At 35.3% G+C, this 14,907-nt stretch overlaps 4 protein-coding genes across 5 annotated transcripts; 3 read left to right on the forward strand and 1 right to left on the reverse strand.

Annotated features, from left to right (window-relative positions):
* Positions 1 to 21: 21 nt before the first annotated feature.
* Positions 22 to 2,298, reverse strand: LOC106622193 (uncharacterized). Its single transcript, XM_014241288.3, has 3 exons — positions 1,064 to 2,298; positions 568 to 678; positions 22 to 212 (listed from the first exon to the last, which is right to left on the reverse strand). The coding sequence occupies exons 1-3, from the start codon at positions 2,173 to 2,175 to the stop codon at positions 77 to 79; spliced, it is 1,359 nt and encodes a 452-aa protein (XP_014096763.3). The 5' UTR covers positions 2,176 to 2,298; the 3' UTR covers positions 22 to 76.
* Positions 2,299 to 2,385: 87 nt separating this feature from the next.
* LOC106622200 (uncharacterized) lies at positions 2,386 to 4,131 on the forward strand. Its single transcript, XM_014241298.3, has 4 exons — positions 2,386 to 2,783; positions 2,850 to 3,160; positions 3,762 to 3,872; positions 3,966 to 4,131. The coding sequence occupies exons 1-4, from the start codon at positions 2,670 to 2,672 to the stop codon at positions 4,129 to 4,131; spliced, it is 702 nt and encodes a 233-aa protein (XP_014096773.2). The 5' UTR covers positions 2,386 to 2,669.
* A 2,324-nt stretch (positions 4,132 to 6,455) lies between these two features.
* LOC106622202 (uncharacterized) lies at positions 6,456 to 7,446 on the forward strand. The gene is made up of 4 exons (XM_014241300.3): positions 6,456 to 6,566; positions 6,684 to 6,997; positions 7,067 to 7,177; positions 7,258 to 7,446. Exons 1-4 carry the CDS (start codon positions 6,456 to 6,458, stop codon positions 7,421 to 7,423), a joined length of 702 nt encoding a protein of 233 aa, XP_014096775.2. The 3' UTR covers positions 7,424 to 7,446.
* Positions 7,447 to 11,065: 3,619 nt separating this feature from the next.
* LOC106622199 (uncharacterized) lies at positions 11,066 to 13,657 on the forward strand. 2 transcript variants are annotated; one of them, XM_070108773.1, is made up of 4 exons: positions 11,066 to 12,066; positions 12,867 to 13,123; positions 13,169 to 13,324; positions 13,392 to 13,657. In XM_070108773.1, the coding sequence occupies exons 1-4, from the start codon at positions 11,452 to 11,454 to the stop codon at positions 13,528 to 13,530; spliced, it is 1,167 nt and encodes a 388-aa protein (XP_069964874.1). In that variant the 5' UTR covers positions 11,066 to 11,451; the 3' UTR covers positions 13,531 to 13,657. The 2 variants fall into 2 exon arrangements, with proteins under 2 accessions (XP_069964874.1, XP_036228920.2); XM_036373027.2 differs by having other exon boundaries at positions 11,067 to 12,066; positions 13,193 to 13,324.
* Positions 13,658 to 14,907: the final 1,250 nt, after the last annotated feature.

Consider the following 14,907-nt stretch of genomic DNA (forward strand, 5'->3'; position numbering starts at 1 on the left):
TGCTGAATTATATTTACAACTTTTTTTTATTGAATTATGTGTGCATTATCACTATTATTGTTGAGTTCCAAAATATTTAGCTCTGCTTTTGTCCCATCAACCATGAAAGCACATTAAACGGGCACGCATTCTTTAATTTGTGGTCACATGTTTCGTAATCCGCTTGCACAATGCGACTGTATTCGTCCTCTAGACCAGTTTTTGTTGGAAATCTGTGACAAAAGAAGTATGTATAACAGTTATAGAAGAAGAAAAAATGTGTTTCATATAATGAATTTTAAATTCACTTTTCTATTATTTAATATTGTTTTTAAAAATAATTTAATTGCTATTTCTTTTTACAAAATGTTTTTTACTATTATTTTAATAATCTTTATATATTAAGTTAGTTATTTTATGTCAAAATAATTTTTTTATTTTATTTAACTTTTTTTTATTCATTTTTTTAACTATTTGTTTTTGTTTTTTTTTCATGTATTTACCATATTTGTTTGTCTTATGTTATTTTATTTTTTTAATTTACATTTTTTGTTTAATTTTTTTCAATAAAATTTTATTTATACTCACGTAAACATCACACGGAGTATATCCTGCGCTAATGAGTATCCCGGTGGCAGCAAAAATCGTTTGCAATCACAGATTGCGCGCATAATACAAGACTTCAAGTCTATGCCGAGGCTGTAAGATGACGACGGTATGTCAATTCAATTGTAACTCGTTCTATATAGAAGTTTTTATCTGATAAAATCTTTACGTTATTCTACTAATAGCACTGTGCATATAAGTTATGAGAAGATTTGAAATCCTATATCGCCATCCTGCTCACATTCTCTGCCTCTCTTCTTTTATCTCTCTTCTCTCCCACACACTTATATGAGACTGAAAACTTAGGAAACAAGCTTTGACACAGAAAACACAAGCTTGAATTCAGAAAAAATTTAGGAAAAATCCGATGCTCTACAAACAAACGAAGCATTACTCTACATGATACCTTAATATTCTTAGAACACTTTTCAATTTTACCTAATATTATATTAAAGCCTGATCATAATGAAACACTTACAAATTGCTCAAACCGTGCAACTGATGATATAATTGCCTGCGATCGCGATAATTATGATAATACTTCCACTCATGATGATCTTCTAGTTCAGGAAAATGCATATATAACGGTTCTATTTCATCCAACTCTTCTGAAACATTAACAGAGTTTAGATCGTCTTCATTAAAGTCATCACTTTCTAGCGGATTAGGTTTATCGCCATTTTCCGTATCACGTTTCCAGCGACTGCCTTGAATCCACCTGTCACCCGCAACTTGCTTCTGCTCCCATTGTGGCCACTTGTTAGTGTTTTGCTCCCATTTCTTGTTTGACGCCCATGGTAACGGCGTAGTTGTCCATTTACTCCACTTCATGTCTTGGGACAACCAATCGGGCCGCTTGTCGGGCCATTGCTTTGCGGGTGACCACTCATAACGCTGCGCATAGGCAGGCGCGCCATACTTGGACCATTGTTGCCACTTATATGGCTGCGTGTAATATTGCGAAACTGCTGAGGTTTGTGGCGCTACTAAAGGCTCCACAGGCTTCGTGTCCACCCATTGCAAAGGCTGACCCGACTCGTCGATGCGTTGCACTTTCGCCGGTTTTGCAGCTGGTTTACCTTTGTACCTTATTAATGAACCCGGAATTTGTATTATCAGCGGTGGGGTGGGACCCTTAGGTTTAGGTTTAGGTGTGGTCTTCGGACGTAAACGTTTCGGTATTAGATCGAGGCGACTAGTGATCATAGGATAATAAAGAGCCGCTTCAATATTAAAATTGAAACCACTAGGATAGCGCGCTAGCAATCTTTTAGAAAGTTGCATTGTAAATTTTAGACGGGTTTTAGCTGGCGCAAGAAGAAAACGTTTTTTGCGTGAAAACACACGTTCCACAATAGGCCGTAATGTGGTGGTGCCGCTGCCAGCGCTGAATGTGTTTATTGAAGTCGTGATACATGATTTAGAGTTAAACATTTTCTTAGTTGATGCGTTTTTGGCATCTATTTTCGGTAAGTTCGGTTTTGATAATAATTTTTGGAGTACTGGTTCAGTTAAATTTTGAGCCGTCGCTCTTAAACAACTGAAAAGCAGCAATAAGTGCAGAAAACCGTACACAAGAGTTAATTTCATTTTTTCCACAACGTTTTCTTCTACGTGTGAGCCATACGTACTTTTCGTTTGACTTAAAATAAAATACTACTTGCAGTGAAATATTTGAAGCTATCAAAAGCTCAAAAAATTCGAAACAATTTCCGGCAATCACTTAACAGCTTTTCTATAGTAATTTATACGCTTTTTATTTTGACTATCTTCTTTTCCTTATATTCTTGTTTGGATTAAACCAATTGATCACACCAACGACACTTCTGCTCAGCACTAATTGAGCCATCATATATTCAATTGTATATACTGTATACTGATACTACTCATTATTATTGACACAAACCATTTACAGCTAGTTGACATCTCTCTTTCAATCGACTGTCAATAAAGCTGCCAACAAACGCATTTGATACTCCAATAACCCAAATGTTTCTTCTCAAATTATTTATTCACTATTTCGGCTGTAGGTGGAAGTGGGTTTTATTCAATCAGCGTTCATCAGTGACTTTTTGAACTTTATAATGATCAATTCGACAGCCAACATGTCTTGGAAAGGAATTTTTGTAATACTCTCTGCATTAATGCTTAAACGCTCGGATAGTTTGATTTATCCAAACATGTCGACCAATTTAGGTGTAAGTATATTATATAGTTCCTATACTCTCTCAACAATAACTGTAAACCCTCTCTTCCTCCCTTAGCTTGTCCACTCCGTCTCTTATCCCGTTGTAGAGTACCTGCCTGAACGTAGCATACTCATAGATTGGTGCTTTCAAATGTCCTACACTTTACCGGGTTCAGTTTCGGCTTTTTATAACATACCAATTTGGCCTGGAATACAGAATCCGAAACCGCGTAGTAAGCGTAGAGTTGACAGCGATAATGACAGTTTGGAAGTGCAAAAACATTTGCAGTGGTTAGATAAATATGATCGTAAGATAAATGTAAATCAGCATCCGATGGACTTAACGGCTGGGGAGCTTTATCAAGGCATCGAGGATTATTTTTCGAGGTATTTTACTTAGGTGAAATTAAGCCTAGACAGTGATTCGTAGTTGACGAATACTCCAAAAGTGACAACATGTAAATACGGTCTGTGTCGGTTGCGTAGATCCCATCGCCGTTAGAATTTGTGATAATTATTCCCCCGACGACTGGTGGATATTTGAGAAAATCTAGGAAATTTTCTTATACAAAAAATCGGTGCGGCATTGAAAACTTTTCATTTTAAAGACATACTATTACGATATCAAGCCAGAATTAGTTAAAAATATTTTAAGTCGTATTGTGATGTTAGAGAAATTAATAATGTAGTGTGCTATCGACCCGTATTAATCCTTAGTTACCTAATCGTGTGGCATAGAAAAAACAACATAGAGAAAAACTGCCAATACAAGGCATACCACAAGCATATTTTAGGATATTGTAGATAGTGAATTTATGTTGTTCATTACAGAACAATTTCCACGCGATCTATCTTTCAGAGAGTAAACTTAGCAAAATGCATTTTCGCTTCCGACATGTGACACTGTATTTTTACATGGTAAAATTGTCTTTTTAGCAGCATAATTTCCACGTAGATGCATTTTTGATTAAAAAAAAGTATTTCTCAGCTTCGGTGTACATGAAACCTGTCTTCTACGCAGCGTTTGCGAGCTAGCACAACATCCATTTGACGATAACCACCATACAATTCTCACGGAACTATTGACATTTATATTGACGTAAGTAGAGAAATTTGAGTAAAGTAGATAGATGTGTATTAAATATTTATTATTATTCTATTTTTAAAAATTTATTGTTTTTGTAATTATTAGGCCATCTCTGCATCAAGGTTTCACCAAACATGAGAAAATTTACCGGGAGGCGTACGAAGCTGCCGAACTACATGGGTTTTTAGGCGAAAATTGTGCTGTTCTATATTCCAAATGCGAAAGAGATATTTTAAGTGCTGTAACAAAAATTATATTAATAAATGATTAATTAATTAATCAAAGAATTTTTGCTTCCCTTAACAATCTCACTTTTACTTACACACTCTACAACATTTGCAGCCTAAACTACATTGGGAGTTGGACGATTTGTTGCGGTAGATACTCTGTCTCAAACAGCTGAATGCTTATCACTTGCAAACAATTATCTAAAGAATTGTTGTATCTAAAGTAGGTAGGTAGAGTGGATGTCTGAAGACACACCAAGGCTTTAAGTAGACCTATTGTGAGTATCCAATATAAGAAGATAGAGATTCAGGGCTAGGTACCTAATTTTTTGATCTTTTAAACATCAAAAGAGCTCTAAACGTATTTTGAAATATATTCTGTGACTCTTATATTCCACAATATGATTTGAATTACTCAATACATTATTTCAAACCATTTTCAATTACCTTACCTAAAGAGTATGGGGTAGTTGATGTTAACTCTGAACCTACATTATATTTATCTTGACCTCACTCAACATCCATTGTATGCATCTTGGCCTAATCTAAAACTAAGCTACATATAAAAGACTTTGGTACAGATGATGAATAAAATATAGCTTCATGCCACGTAGCTGCGCTTAAAGTTTTCTTCCATTGATAATGTTAAAAAAACTCAACTATTTTGCCGGGTTAGGTTTGGACGTCTTCAAAAGAGTCAGTAATTATATTTTTATATCCGAACTCTCTGCTCAGAAAGAAAAAGGTTACCAATTAAATTTCTCAACAAATTTCCAGATCTCGATCAGGCTATTCTCAGTTGCACCTGCTTTTAAATTTTTTTCAATTATAATTGTGCACTTTCTTTCAGAAAGATTCCTTAAATATATCCGTCTCTCCAACTTTTATTAAAATATATTAGTTTTTCAAGAAACAACTTCAATATATAAAATCTTTCTGGAAAACTATTTACTATCAGGGCTAACTTCTTCCAACAATTTGAAAATGCCCTTGTCAGAAGGTAACACTATGAGTTAAAAGTCCTGCCCGTTGTGTGTTTTGAGAACACAGCCAACTACATGCTCTCTTTTCAAAGTTTACAACCCTTGTTTAGCCCTTATCTATGGAGGACTAGAAGTCAGAGAGAGTAGAACTATTGTTACACAAAAAATCTCTACCCATTAGCGTCCTTAATTTATGTATAATAACGCACAAGAATAAGTCCACAATTAAATTAAGATAAAACGAGAGATGGCAACCAAGCAAATATATAAGAAGAACCAACTTTGCACTCAAGAAATGAAAGATTTAATTTGTGATTCCGCTCAATAGATTTGCAAGATCGACGTTTATCGTAACCACTTTTGATATACGGAGCACTGGTTTGGTGAACAGCATTAAAGAAATACTATAATATTAGAAAACTAAATGGAATACAGAGAGCAGCCTGTGTAGGGGTGGCTATTAAGTCATGTCCGACTGATGTGCTCAATATACTTCTGCATAGGGAGTTGGAACAGGAAAGATTTTGGACATAGCGCCGTCCTGAACCAACTACAAGTAAACATAAGTAAATCAGACTAAATTCTCCAAGGTTAAATTTCAATAGCTACTTCCGGGTGAGGATACCCTCTAGACTTGAATGGATTGAGGTTTAGTAGGAGAGAATGATACAGCCTCTATCTATACAGACGAGTCCAAAATGGTTTCTGAGCAATGCACCATGAGTCTAGACCATAAATCCGATGAAATAATTAAAGATCAGCACGCTCAAGGCTCATGGCAGCTGAGTCAAAGTTGAGGCAAAACTGCAAGTTTTAGCTTTGTGTGGTAAAAACAACAAAACCGTATTACTGTATATTAATTTTATTAATCGGTAACCGTTATGTTATATATATTGAACAAATTACCACATGCCGCTACGGATTTACTATATTAAAGCTGGTTGCCATTGACAAGCTCAAAACCTAGATTTCCCGCACAAAGCTAACAAGCTAACTAATATTGTCAACAATTTACAAAACAAATTAAAAATTGCCACCTTCATAATTGAGGGTATGTATGTTTTGCTGTATTTGCGAATCGTGATTGAGACTTTCTGGAAAATATTACGCGACATGACAGTTTCTTACCAAATGTTAAGCAAAAATCTGGATTAACACCTTTTTTATAAGCAAAACAGCTTGGCAATTCATTAGCGGTTTAATTGCAGCAAACAAAACCAATTAAGTGTGGTTATATGATGACCATGACTACAAAAAATGTATTAAGCATTCCCGTGACGCAAACTATTTGTCGCCAATTAGACACCGTTGCACTCAAATCACAATGGCCACACATTTAGCATTCAAATATGTGAGATTAACAACAATTACTAACAGTAGACAATATGTTGTCGCGCTATTGTGTCATCAAAATTTACACCTTCGTGAGCTTTTTTTTCAAAAGCTTTCACATAGCTGCAACATACTTGCTTCATCCTAACGTCAGCGTGCTACAGGTACTAATCATCATTAATATTCATCCAAAAGTCAATATTCGTTTTTTGAAAAATGCGTGAATAAGAATTATACGCATATACGTATGTATATAATAGACCAGAAAATATTTCTTTCAGATAACAGCCTCCATATCCTATCCGATTGTTGATTTACCGATGCACCGCACATTTTACTTCGATTGGGGGTTTCAAATGAACTACGACTTCCCCTATAACCTCTCTTCCTTCTATAATGCGCCAATTTGGAAGTTAGAGAAACGTGATGTGAACAACGATTATCCTCGAGGCTTTAGTAAATTGAACTTTAACGATTTAGAAACACTGAAGTACAATGGAGCATTTAAAAATTGGTTGGTTCCGTCCAAAAACGGACATTTCTTCGATTTCACAGCTGGTGAATTATATAACTCACTGGAAAGCTTAATAGAAAGGTAAAAGTTCAAGCCTTTATATAGAAAAAGTATATATAAAATATTTTCTCTTTTTATACTCCTCTCTAGCTATGGCTATCACCACAGTTGTTTACTGCAGAGCGTGTGTGACATCGCTAAAAATCCATTTGATGCTGAAGAACATCACGTCATTAGAGACTTGATTACATTTATCCTAACGTAATCCCAAATTTAATTATTTTATTATAATTATAATTTTTTTTTTTTTGATTTCATATTAATGTCTTTAATCTCTTTAGGCCCTCATGGCATTTAGGTTTTGTTGCAAGCGAAGAAGCGCAGCGAAAAGCTTACGAGATAGCAGAATGGAGTGGTGTACATGGTTTAAATTGCAAAAGACTCTACCCAGCTTGCAAAAGAAATTTTCTGCGTATTATCACAAAAGTGATTTTCGATAATAGTTGATTAAGTTAATTTATAAAATTTTGTAAGTTTTGGTATTTATAACATAATATTTATATTTTAAGTATTTCTAATAATATTAATACATTAAATAAAAATTTATATACCTTAGTACAAGGAAAAACTTACGCTTCCCTTGGTGGCCTGGTAGTTTTTTGTCAGTCCGGTTTAAATTTGATCAGATGTCACTCATTGATTTTCACCACCTACAGGTATAGGTTGTGCAGGATAAGTAGACTGCTTACCGATCTAGTTAGGATATGTTCGCCAAAATTGAAATCATTACCCAAACAAGTGGTGAAAATCAATGAGTACCATCTGTTCAAATTTGACCCAGACTGACAAAAAACTTCAATAATGTAGTCTGCTGAGCCATTCCTAGCTTTTCCATACACTTGTTATAAACCTATGCTGGGATGTGCTTAAGCGAATTTTGTTTTCTTCGGTTTCGGCTCATTTTTGAAGCACGGTTCCCTATATTTTTGGACGTCATATTCATTAAACCACGTCTCGGTACCAATAATGATGATGCGTTTGATGAATGTAGTGTTCTCAGTTTCGTTATCAAACATATTTTTTGCTAACTATACTCGATGTTGTTTTTGAAAAATATTCAGGTCTTTTGGTACGAGTCTAGCATTGTCATGCTTCATACCCAAAACAATAACCAAAATGGGTTAGGCGATCCATAAAAGATGTTAAGATACTCTGCTATCTCTGGATAAGCGCTCTTCGAGTCGACTGTGTTCATTTCACATAAGTGAACGCAATTTTACCCGAGTGTACCAGATTCTATCTGCAAATTGCGGCTAGGACTCGGCTGGCACTCCTTAAATGATACTGACTACCATTTTAAATGACTCCCAACAATCGTTCGTTTAACCGACCTATCAACTTCGCTCTAATGCCATAGAATAACCCTTAAATAGAGTTCAGACAACCGCTACAGCAACCGAACCCTATACATAAGCTCACTTTGCTTTCGAAAATAACGAATACCTAGATGATTTCCGTACGATTTGTTGGTACAAGTCATAATATTATATTTAAAATTGAAAATTATGTATTTGGACAACTTTTCAACATTTAATTTTTCTGCACGTTTTTGGGATAAAAATTAAATTTATATTATTGAAAAGGCCTAAAGCTCCTTTCTTTCTAACCAGAGTCCAGTTTTCTTAATGAAATTGCTTTATTATTTATACAACACAGTACTTTAAGATTTAGAAATCATGAGTAAATTAATACGCGCAACGAACTGCGTCGATTATATGCTCAGTTTTTGAAATATCGGTCTAAAATTTTGCACACGTTCCTTTCTCCCCAATAAGCTGCACATTTGTCGGAAACGCCAATATAGAACCACTATAGCATAACATATAGCTGCTATACAAACTGACCGATTAAAATTAAGTTCTTGTAAGGAAATATTTTTAGTTGACACGATATCATCACAAGGCAACGCTACAATCTTCGAACAAAATGTTCAGATCGGATGATTATAGCATTTGGCTCTGATTAAAGCTGATCGGCCAAAATCAAGATAAAATATAAAATATATGCTATAATAAATGTACCTGTAAAGGGTAAATAGCTTCGGAGCAGCCGTAGTAAATTTTTTTTTTTATTAACATTTAAATATATTATATGTATGGACAAAACTGGTTAACTGTTAAACAAGCATTATTGTCATTAAATCAGTTTAACAATAACTGTAAATGAAAGGCGATAAGCACAATTAGTTACAATTCTTATGTGATTCACAACAAAATAAAACAATATCAATTGATTACAATGCAGTTAGTAAATACGAGTCGTATTTTTTTGCAGCGTTTACTAACTAATAAAAAACGAAAACTTTTCCATTAAAATTTTACTTGTAAAAACGTATTATTTATTACATAATTTTAACTGTATATTGAATTTATAATATTTGTTTCTGACATTAAAGGCATGACATTTCCTAATTAGTAATGTATTGAAGTGGTCATTAATTTTATTGAGTTACTAATTTTCCAACATTTCCACATTGGCATTGTGAAGAATATTTATAAATTTATTGATGCATTATATTGCAATTAGCACATTACATACGCTGAATTGATTGCAGTCAAACTGTTGTGTATAACTACTGTAAATTTACAAATATTTATCGTAAATTTAAACACGGAAAATTGCAAGGTTTTGCAAGAATTTGCCTATGAAGCAATAGATACACTCAAACTATATATACAAATTATGAAATATGCATGATTACAGTGTTAAACCGGAAAAAACTCATTAAAAATTCGTATAGTTTTTTTTTCAGATGCGTAATTGCAGTGCAAACAAAATAAGTCACGCATACGCCCTGGCGACCGAACTACATAGCAAACAAACACGCTACTCTTTATTGCACAAAGTTCTTTACAACTTTTTGTGGTTGATATTCTGCACTTGTTTGTTCTTGTTGTTGTTGTTTTTTGTTTTTTTATAGCACTTAACTAAACATCTACTTTTTTTTTTCTTTTTGTAGCAGTAAACTATTTCACTAGTTGTTGACTTGATAAATGTGTACTAGATGTCGCCTGCACGCTGCTTATTTGCTTATTATACACTATATGTATACGTGTTTGTAAATATGTACAGACGCCAACGTGGGGGTAGTCACTAATATCCGACAAGTCTTAAGACAAGATTAAATAAGCTCTTTGAGTGGTGACAAATAGCGTTGAGAGATTTAAGTTCATATTCAGTTGGTCATATTTCGGAAACGCGAACGATGCTCAGTAAGAAGTTATATGCATTCTGAACCTTATCATAAACTTAGTTCTTTTTTGAGAAACATTTTTATAAAAATACAACAGTCGTTAATTGATAGCGTTCTATTGAAATTTCCAAATATAAATCCAGGTATATGTATGGTACTCTATTCTCTTCTAGCAAAAGCGCTGAATTCCAACACTCTCAAAAACTTTACAAAATCCCTTTCGGTATCAATTTACTCTAAATTTCACTTAAATTATAAAAATTTTCTAGCGTCGTTCCATGTTTCCAGTGGAAATTACTGTTACTAGACTTGCAATAATATTAGTATTAATAGAGAGCTTACACCTAAAACGGTATCTCTAGCACTTAATATGGTTCAGAGCCACATTAATACCGTAGTAAATAATTTGCAGTTGTGATGACAATCTCTATGAATACTCTTAGCCTCTGATGGCTTACTGAGGAGTGAGAGTAAGTAGTTTTTAAAAGAGCTTGCTGTCTATATATTCTAAAAAATATTCACGGTTACCCTCGTTTGGCAAAAAGTGAACATTAATTTTTTCCAAAATTTTTTAGGTTATATATCATCAATTCCTGCTTAACTTAATTATATTATTCTACTTCACAGATAGATTGTAAAATAGATCACAAAAATCTCGAAATTCTGCAAGTCAAGTTAGCCTTGGAAAAGAATTTCTGGGACGATAGTGAATAAACTGAACTTATCTTAACTTAACTCAATTTATATTCTCTTAACTTAACTTAGAGATATGTTGCCTATTTATGTTTTCACAGCCAAAATTCTCCGAATCACTGACTTATCACTTCTACCCTCGTAGAGGTATGCTAAACGTTTTCGAAGAGATTAGCTGAGGGCTTTAAATGTAGACGACATATTTTAATTCTTAATAAGCTTTGGTCGTGAGAGCACTCTAGCGGTAAGTGTGTCCACCGCATGGCAGCGCCGCCACGAGCATAGAAGACAACAGTTGCAAAAACAATCGCAAATTACATATATCACGAGTGCTTGCAGATTGTAAGAAAAAAGTTGAAGGAAAAAATTCAAATATTTTGGGCACAAATCTTCCGTGCCATACACACACATAGTAGCCTCTCCGACAGCCATAAATATCAAATTTAAGAAGAAAGCGTGCGCACATAAATTACAAATTAACATACTTAATGTAATTACAAACGCCGCCATTCTCGCGCATATTTACACGCTAAGCTCACGCCTTCGAGCCTGTCAGCCGAGTTACCCGACTACATCAATACCAATACCGATGGCGGCGTACTCATTCGCAGGATTCGCTGAACACACTTATGTTCGCCGCTACTGGCTAATATGCTGCCAAATAATGCTGTTCGCTTGTTTGTTATTTTTGCTAATCGTATTATTATGCCCGCCGTATATCTTGACCAACGGCAATGAGAACGCGTACACCAACAACAACAGCAACACTAATACGCAAAGTAACGGCGATTTTCAAACGCAAATTCGCAATAAATTAGAGGAAAATCCCTACAGTCAGCAGGAAGCGCCACATCACCTAAACCGAAGCGTTGAGGGCAACATTGTTGTTGTTGGTGTGGTCGGTGTTTTACTTGACGACCACAATAATTTGCCCAAGTCACGCATCGCTGCTGGACACGACTATGGTAGAAAAAATGCTTGGCCTGCGAATAACCACGCGCACGCGGGGTACACATCCGTTACAGACGGCGAGGAAATTATTAGAAGCAGAGCTTGGATTTTGCATAACAGTGAAGTTAACAGCGGAAATGCAGTGCGAAATAAAACTAGCGCACAGGATCCTATCAAACTCATAACACTGGGAAATATATTGAAGAGCAGACAGAAAAAGTTCATCATTTACAGTGGAGCTGGCATGTTGAAAGTGAGTACTAATGGTTGTATTGCAAGTAGCTTCATAGAGAGAAAAGGGCGTGTACACAATTTTAGATAAATGAAAAGAGTGACTAGTTAACGAATAACCTACGGACACACAAACGGACATGGCTAAATCGACTCAGCTCGTCAAGCTGATCATTTAAGTTAAGGTATATATTTTATAGGGTCTCCGACCTTTATTTATAGGTTTTACAAACTTCGTAGCAAACTCCAAATACCCTATCCTGGGTATAATAGGGGCTTCAAAAAAAATACCATATTTGTTATAGGATGTAGGTAATTTCTTTTGGAAGAATGAGTAATTGTCATTGGTCAAAGGATTTTTAAGACACGATATTTTGTCGTAAAGTAGGACATGACACACACGTCATCCAAATTTTGAAATAATCCATATGAAAATCGATTAAATTTTTCATGTCGTAATATTTCAAAATTATTGGAACCACATACATATGTATGTCCCTTACCTATGTGATCGTCTGTGTGTTTCGTATGCAGTACCGACTATTACAAGTATATCTGCGTTATTAAGTTCCCTCAATTAGCATTGCTCTCAATCCTATTCGTGAGAACAGTCAACGCGTTTCTTGGAAGAATTAGACAGTTTCAATTCACGATCGAAATCATTATAATTTTTTAATTGTTCTTCGAAGTCTTTCCTTTTACCACATAAACTTCTTCTATTCTGCTTTGTACCAAAAAGATTGTGAAAACGTATAGAAATATTGATATTTTATGAGACTCGTACACACAAAGATTAAATGTTTCTACCATATCTCTTTACAGTACGTAGTAGGTGTATCTTTTCCAATTCCTCTCGCCGATCCACACCGCTCACTTAATCACTACTATAATTTACAAATCCAATATCCAGCTTTACCAAGACCGCTCTATTGGTGGAATTTTTTCAACTCCAGCACTTTTGCAGCACGTCGCCAACAGCGTCAACAAATTGATGCCACCCAAATAAAGCCAGGTTCGCATATTAAACACGATGCAAGTCGCGAATTTATTTATAAAGGAGTCGAGAAAATTTTTGAACAGTATGTTGAAAGTTGCACAGAAATCTTTAAAAACATTTCATATAGTGATTTTGTGATCAAATTGTTTAGGCAAGGTCTATCGGGTGAATCCTGTTTACAACAAGCTATTTGTGAAATCTCCCAAGTACCGTTTCATGTACCCCGAATTTGGAGAAACGATTTGAGACACTTATGGCAGGCCATAATCAATGCTGTTTTAATGTAGCTAACTGTTCATTTATAAAATATATTTACTACATTCAAATAAACGTTTCTGTTGACGTTACAGACCTACTGTACCCAATGTGGATATGAAATATTTGCATGCCAGCCAAGCGGGACGTTTCGGTGTTGACTGTCAACAAACATTTAATCAGTGCCCGCAAAGAGTAAATGAGTGGCTACGAAGAGTGGCTAATATGGTTTGAGATACGAAATTATTTAATGAGAGCTGACCAAAACCTGTGCAAATACATTGACTAAATATGCTTGTATATTTATTGTACCATTAAACTAAAAATGTTGATGAAATAGGAGGCTAATAAAATAATGTAATCTTGATTTTTATAATAGCTTTCAAGAATGTTTGACGTATTAATCCCATAGGGCAAGTTGACGTCCACTCCGATAGTAGAGCTACTATAAAGGCCTTGGTGACAGTGAGCTCAAAGCTAGTCAAGCAGTACATGACCTCGCTAGTAAAGGCAAGTCAAGCAAAGGGCTCCCTTATCCAAATTCCATCAGGGTGAGGACGAGCAGGTGTTCACCTGTCATCGTGCATTCAAGTGTGGGATCTATAGGTTTGGCGCGAGCTCAGCAAGCATTGATCAGGAACCAGCAGTTGTGGGGGATACGAAAGCCTTCTGGTTCAGAGTGGAACGTAAAAGATCCATTGATTGATGTTCTAACTGGACACTGTCTCTTTGGCACTCGCGCGGTGAGGCTAAAGATTTGGAGAACACAACTTGCCAAAAATGCAGAGGGGAAATTAAGTAGAATCATCTAGATTCTTTCTCTTCCAATGTTCAGGTTTCGCTAGACTAAGGTTGAAGAGTCTCTATTGCGAGCTTTCTACGAACCTCGCTTATTGACTGGAATTGATATTTAGCCGCCTGAATAAATTTTTGGCAGGCTCAAGGCGCTTTGTCGATATGCGACGGTCTTTTTGACCCATAACTAGGAGTTATGGACATCACTACGGACAGGTAGCTGTCCATTGCGATTATTCTTGGCGAAAAATCAGCATATTTATCTTTCCTAACATAACCTAATCCCAACGGCATTTTCAAACCAGAGGTACAGAAAGTTTTTTCGATACATTTGACTGATTGATTGATATGAGAGCTATTCGAAACTTAATCCCAGGAAACGCGTGAAGTAGGAAACAATAAAATCTGACATTTTATACGTCACTTTTTCTTTCTCTAATTTGTTATTGTTCTGTCATTGTTAGGTCAAACTGCTTGGCCACTCTAGAAATGGCCAGAACATTCCATCGTTATAAAATCTGAGTGTAATTTTTTTTTATAATAGACCATGCAGTCACCAAATTTTTCGGGAGGTGGCTAGCCAATTCTTAGGCTTTCTCGTTGCTTTTTATTGTACATACCTATCGTCAGATACCTATTAATGTACCATCGAACTTAGAAACGGATTAAATTTACGATATTCGTTTGTGCTCAGTTCAAACTTACCCGATCAATATTAGACCTTCATGTGGCACATGTCTAGATTTTTTTTCAAAGAAACAATTTTTCATATTTATATGTGGCAACTGAACGACGTGTCTCTTACGCTCGACCTAA

Source organism: Bactrocera oleae, chromosome 2, assembly GCF_042242935.1.
Source record: "Bactrocera oleae isolate idBacOlea1 chromosome 2, idBacOlea1, whole genome shotgun sequence".
NCBI lineage: Eukaryota > Metazoa > Arthropoda > Insecta > Diptera > Tephritidae > Bactrocera > Bactrocera oleae.

Excerpts from the sequence above, each read along its gene's own strand:
- LOC106622200 (XM_014241298.3), top strand. The coding sequence starts at position 2,670 with ATGATCAATTCGACAGCCAACATGTCTTGGAAAGGAATTTTTGTAATA. Across the intron at positions 2,784-2,849 it reads ACATGTCGACCAATTTAGGT|CTTGTCCACTCCGTCTCTTA; the intron begins GTAAGTATATTA and ends TTCCTCCCTTAG. Across the intron at positions 3,161-3,761 it reads ATCGAGGATTATTTTTCGAG|CTTCGGTGTACATGAAACCT; the intron begins GTATTTTACTTA and ends AGTATTTCTCAG.
- LOC106622193 (XM_014241288.3), bottom strand. The coding sequence starts at position 2,175 with ATGAAATTAACTCTTGTGTACGGTTTTCTGCACTTATTGCTGCTTTTC. Across the intron at positions 679-1,063 it reads TTGCACGGTTTGAGCAATTT|CCTCGGCATAGACTTGAAGT; the intron begins GTAAGTGTTTCA and ends GTCATCTTACAG. Across the intron at positions 213-567 it reads ATACTCCGTGTGATGTTTAC|ATTTCCAACAAAAACTGGTC; the intron begins GTGAGTATAAAT and ends CTTTTGTCACAG.
- LOC106622199 (XM_070108773.1), top strand. The coding sequence starts at position 11,452 with ATGGCGGCGTACTCATTCGCAGGATTCGCTGAACACACTTATGTTCGC. Across the intron at positions 12,067-12,866 it reads GTGGAGCTGGCATGTTGAAA|TACGTAGTAGGTGTATCTTT; the intron begins GTGAGTACTAAT and ends ATCTCTTTACAG. Across the intron at positions 13,124-13,168 it reads GTCGAGAAAATTTTTGAACA|TGATTTTGTGATCAAATTGT; the intron begins GTATGTTGAAAG and ends CATTTCATATAG.
- LOC106622202 (XM_014241300.3), top strand. The coding sequence starts at position 6,456 with ATGTTGTCGCGCTATTGTGTCATCAAAATTTACACCTTCGTGAGCTTT. Across the intron at positions 6,567-6,683 it reads CTAACGTCAGCGTGCTACAG|ATAACAGCCTCCATATCCTA; the intron begins GTACTAATCATC and ends TATTTCTTTCAG. Across the intron at positions 6,998-7,066 it reads CTGGAAAGCTTAATAGAAAG|CTATGGCTATCACCACAGTT; the intron begins GTAAAAGTTCAA and ends ACTCCTCTCTAG.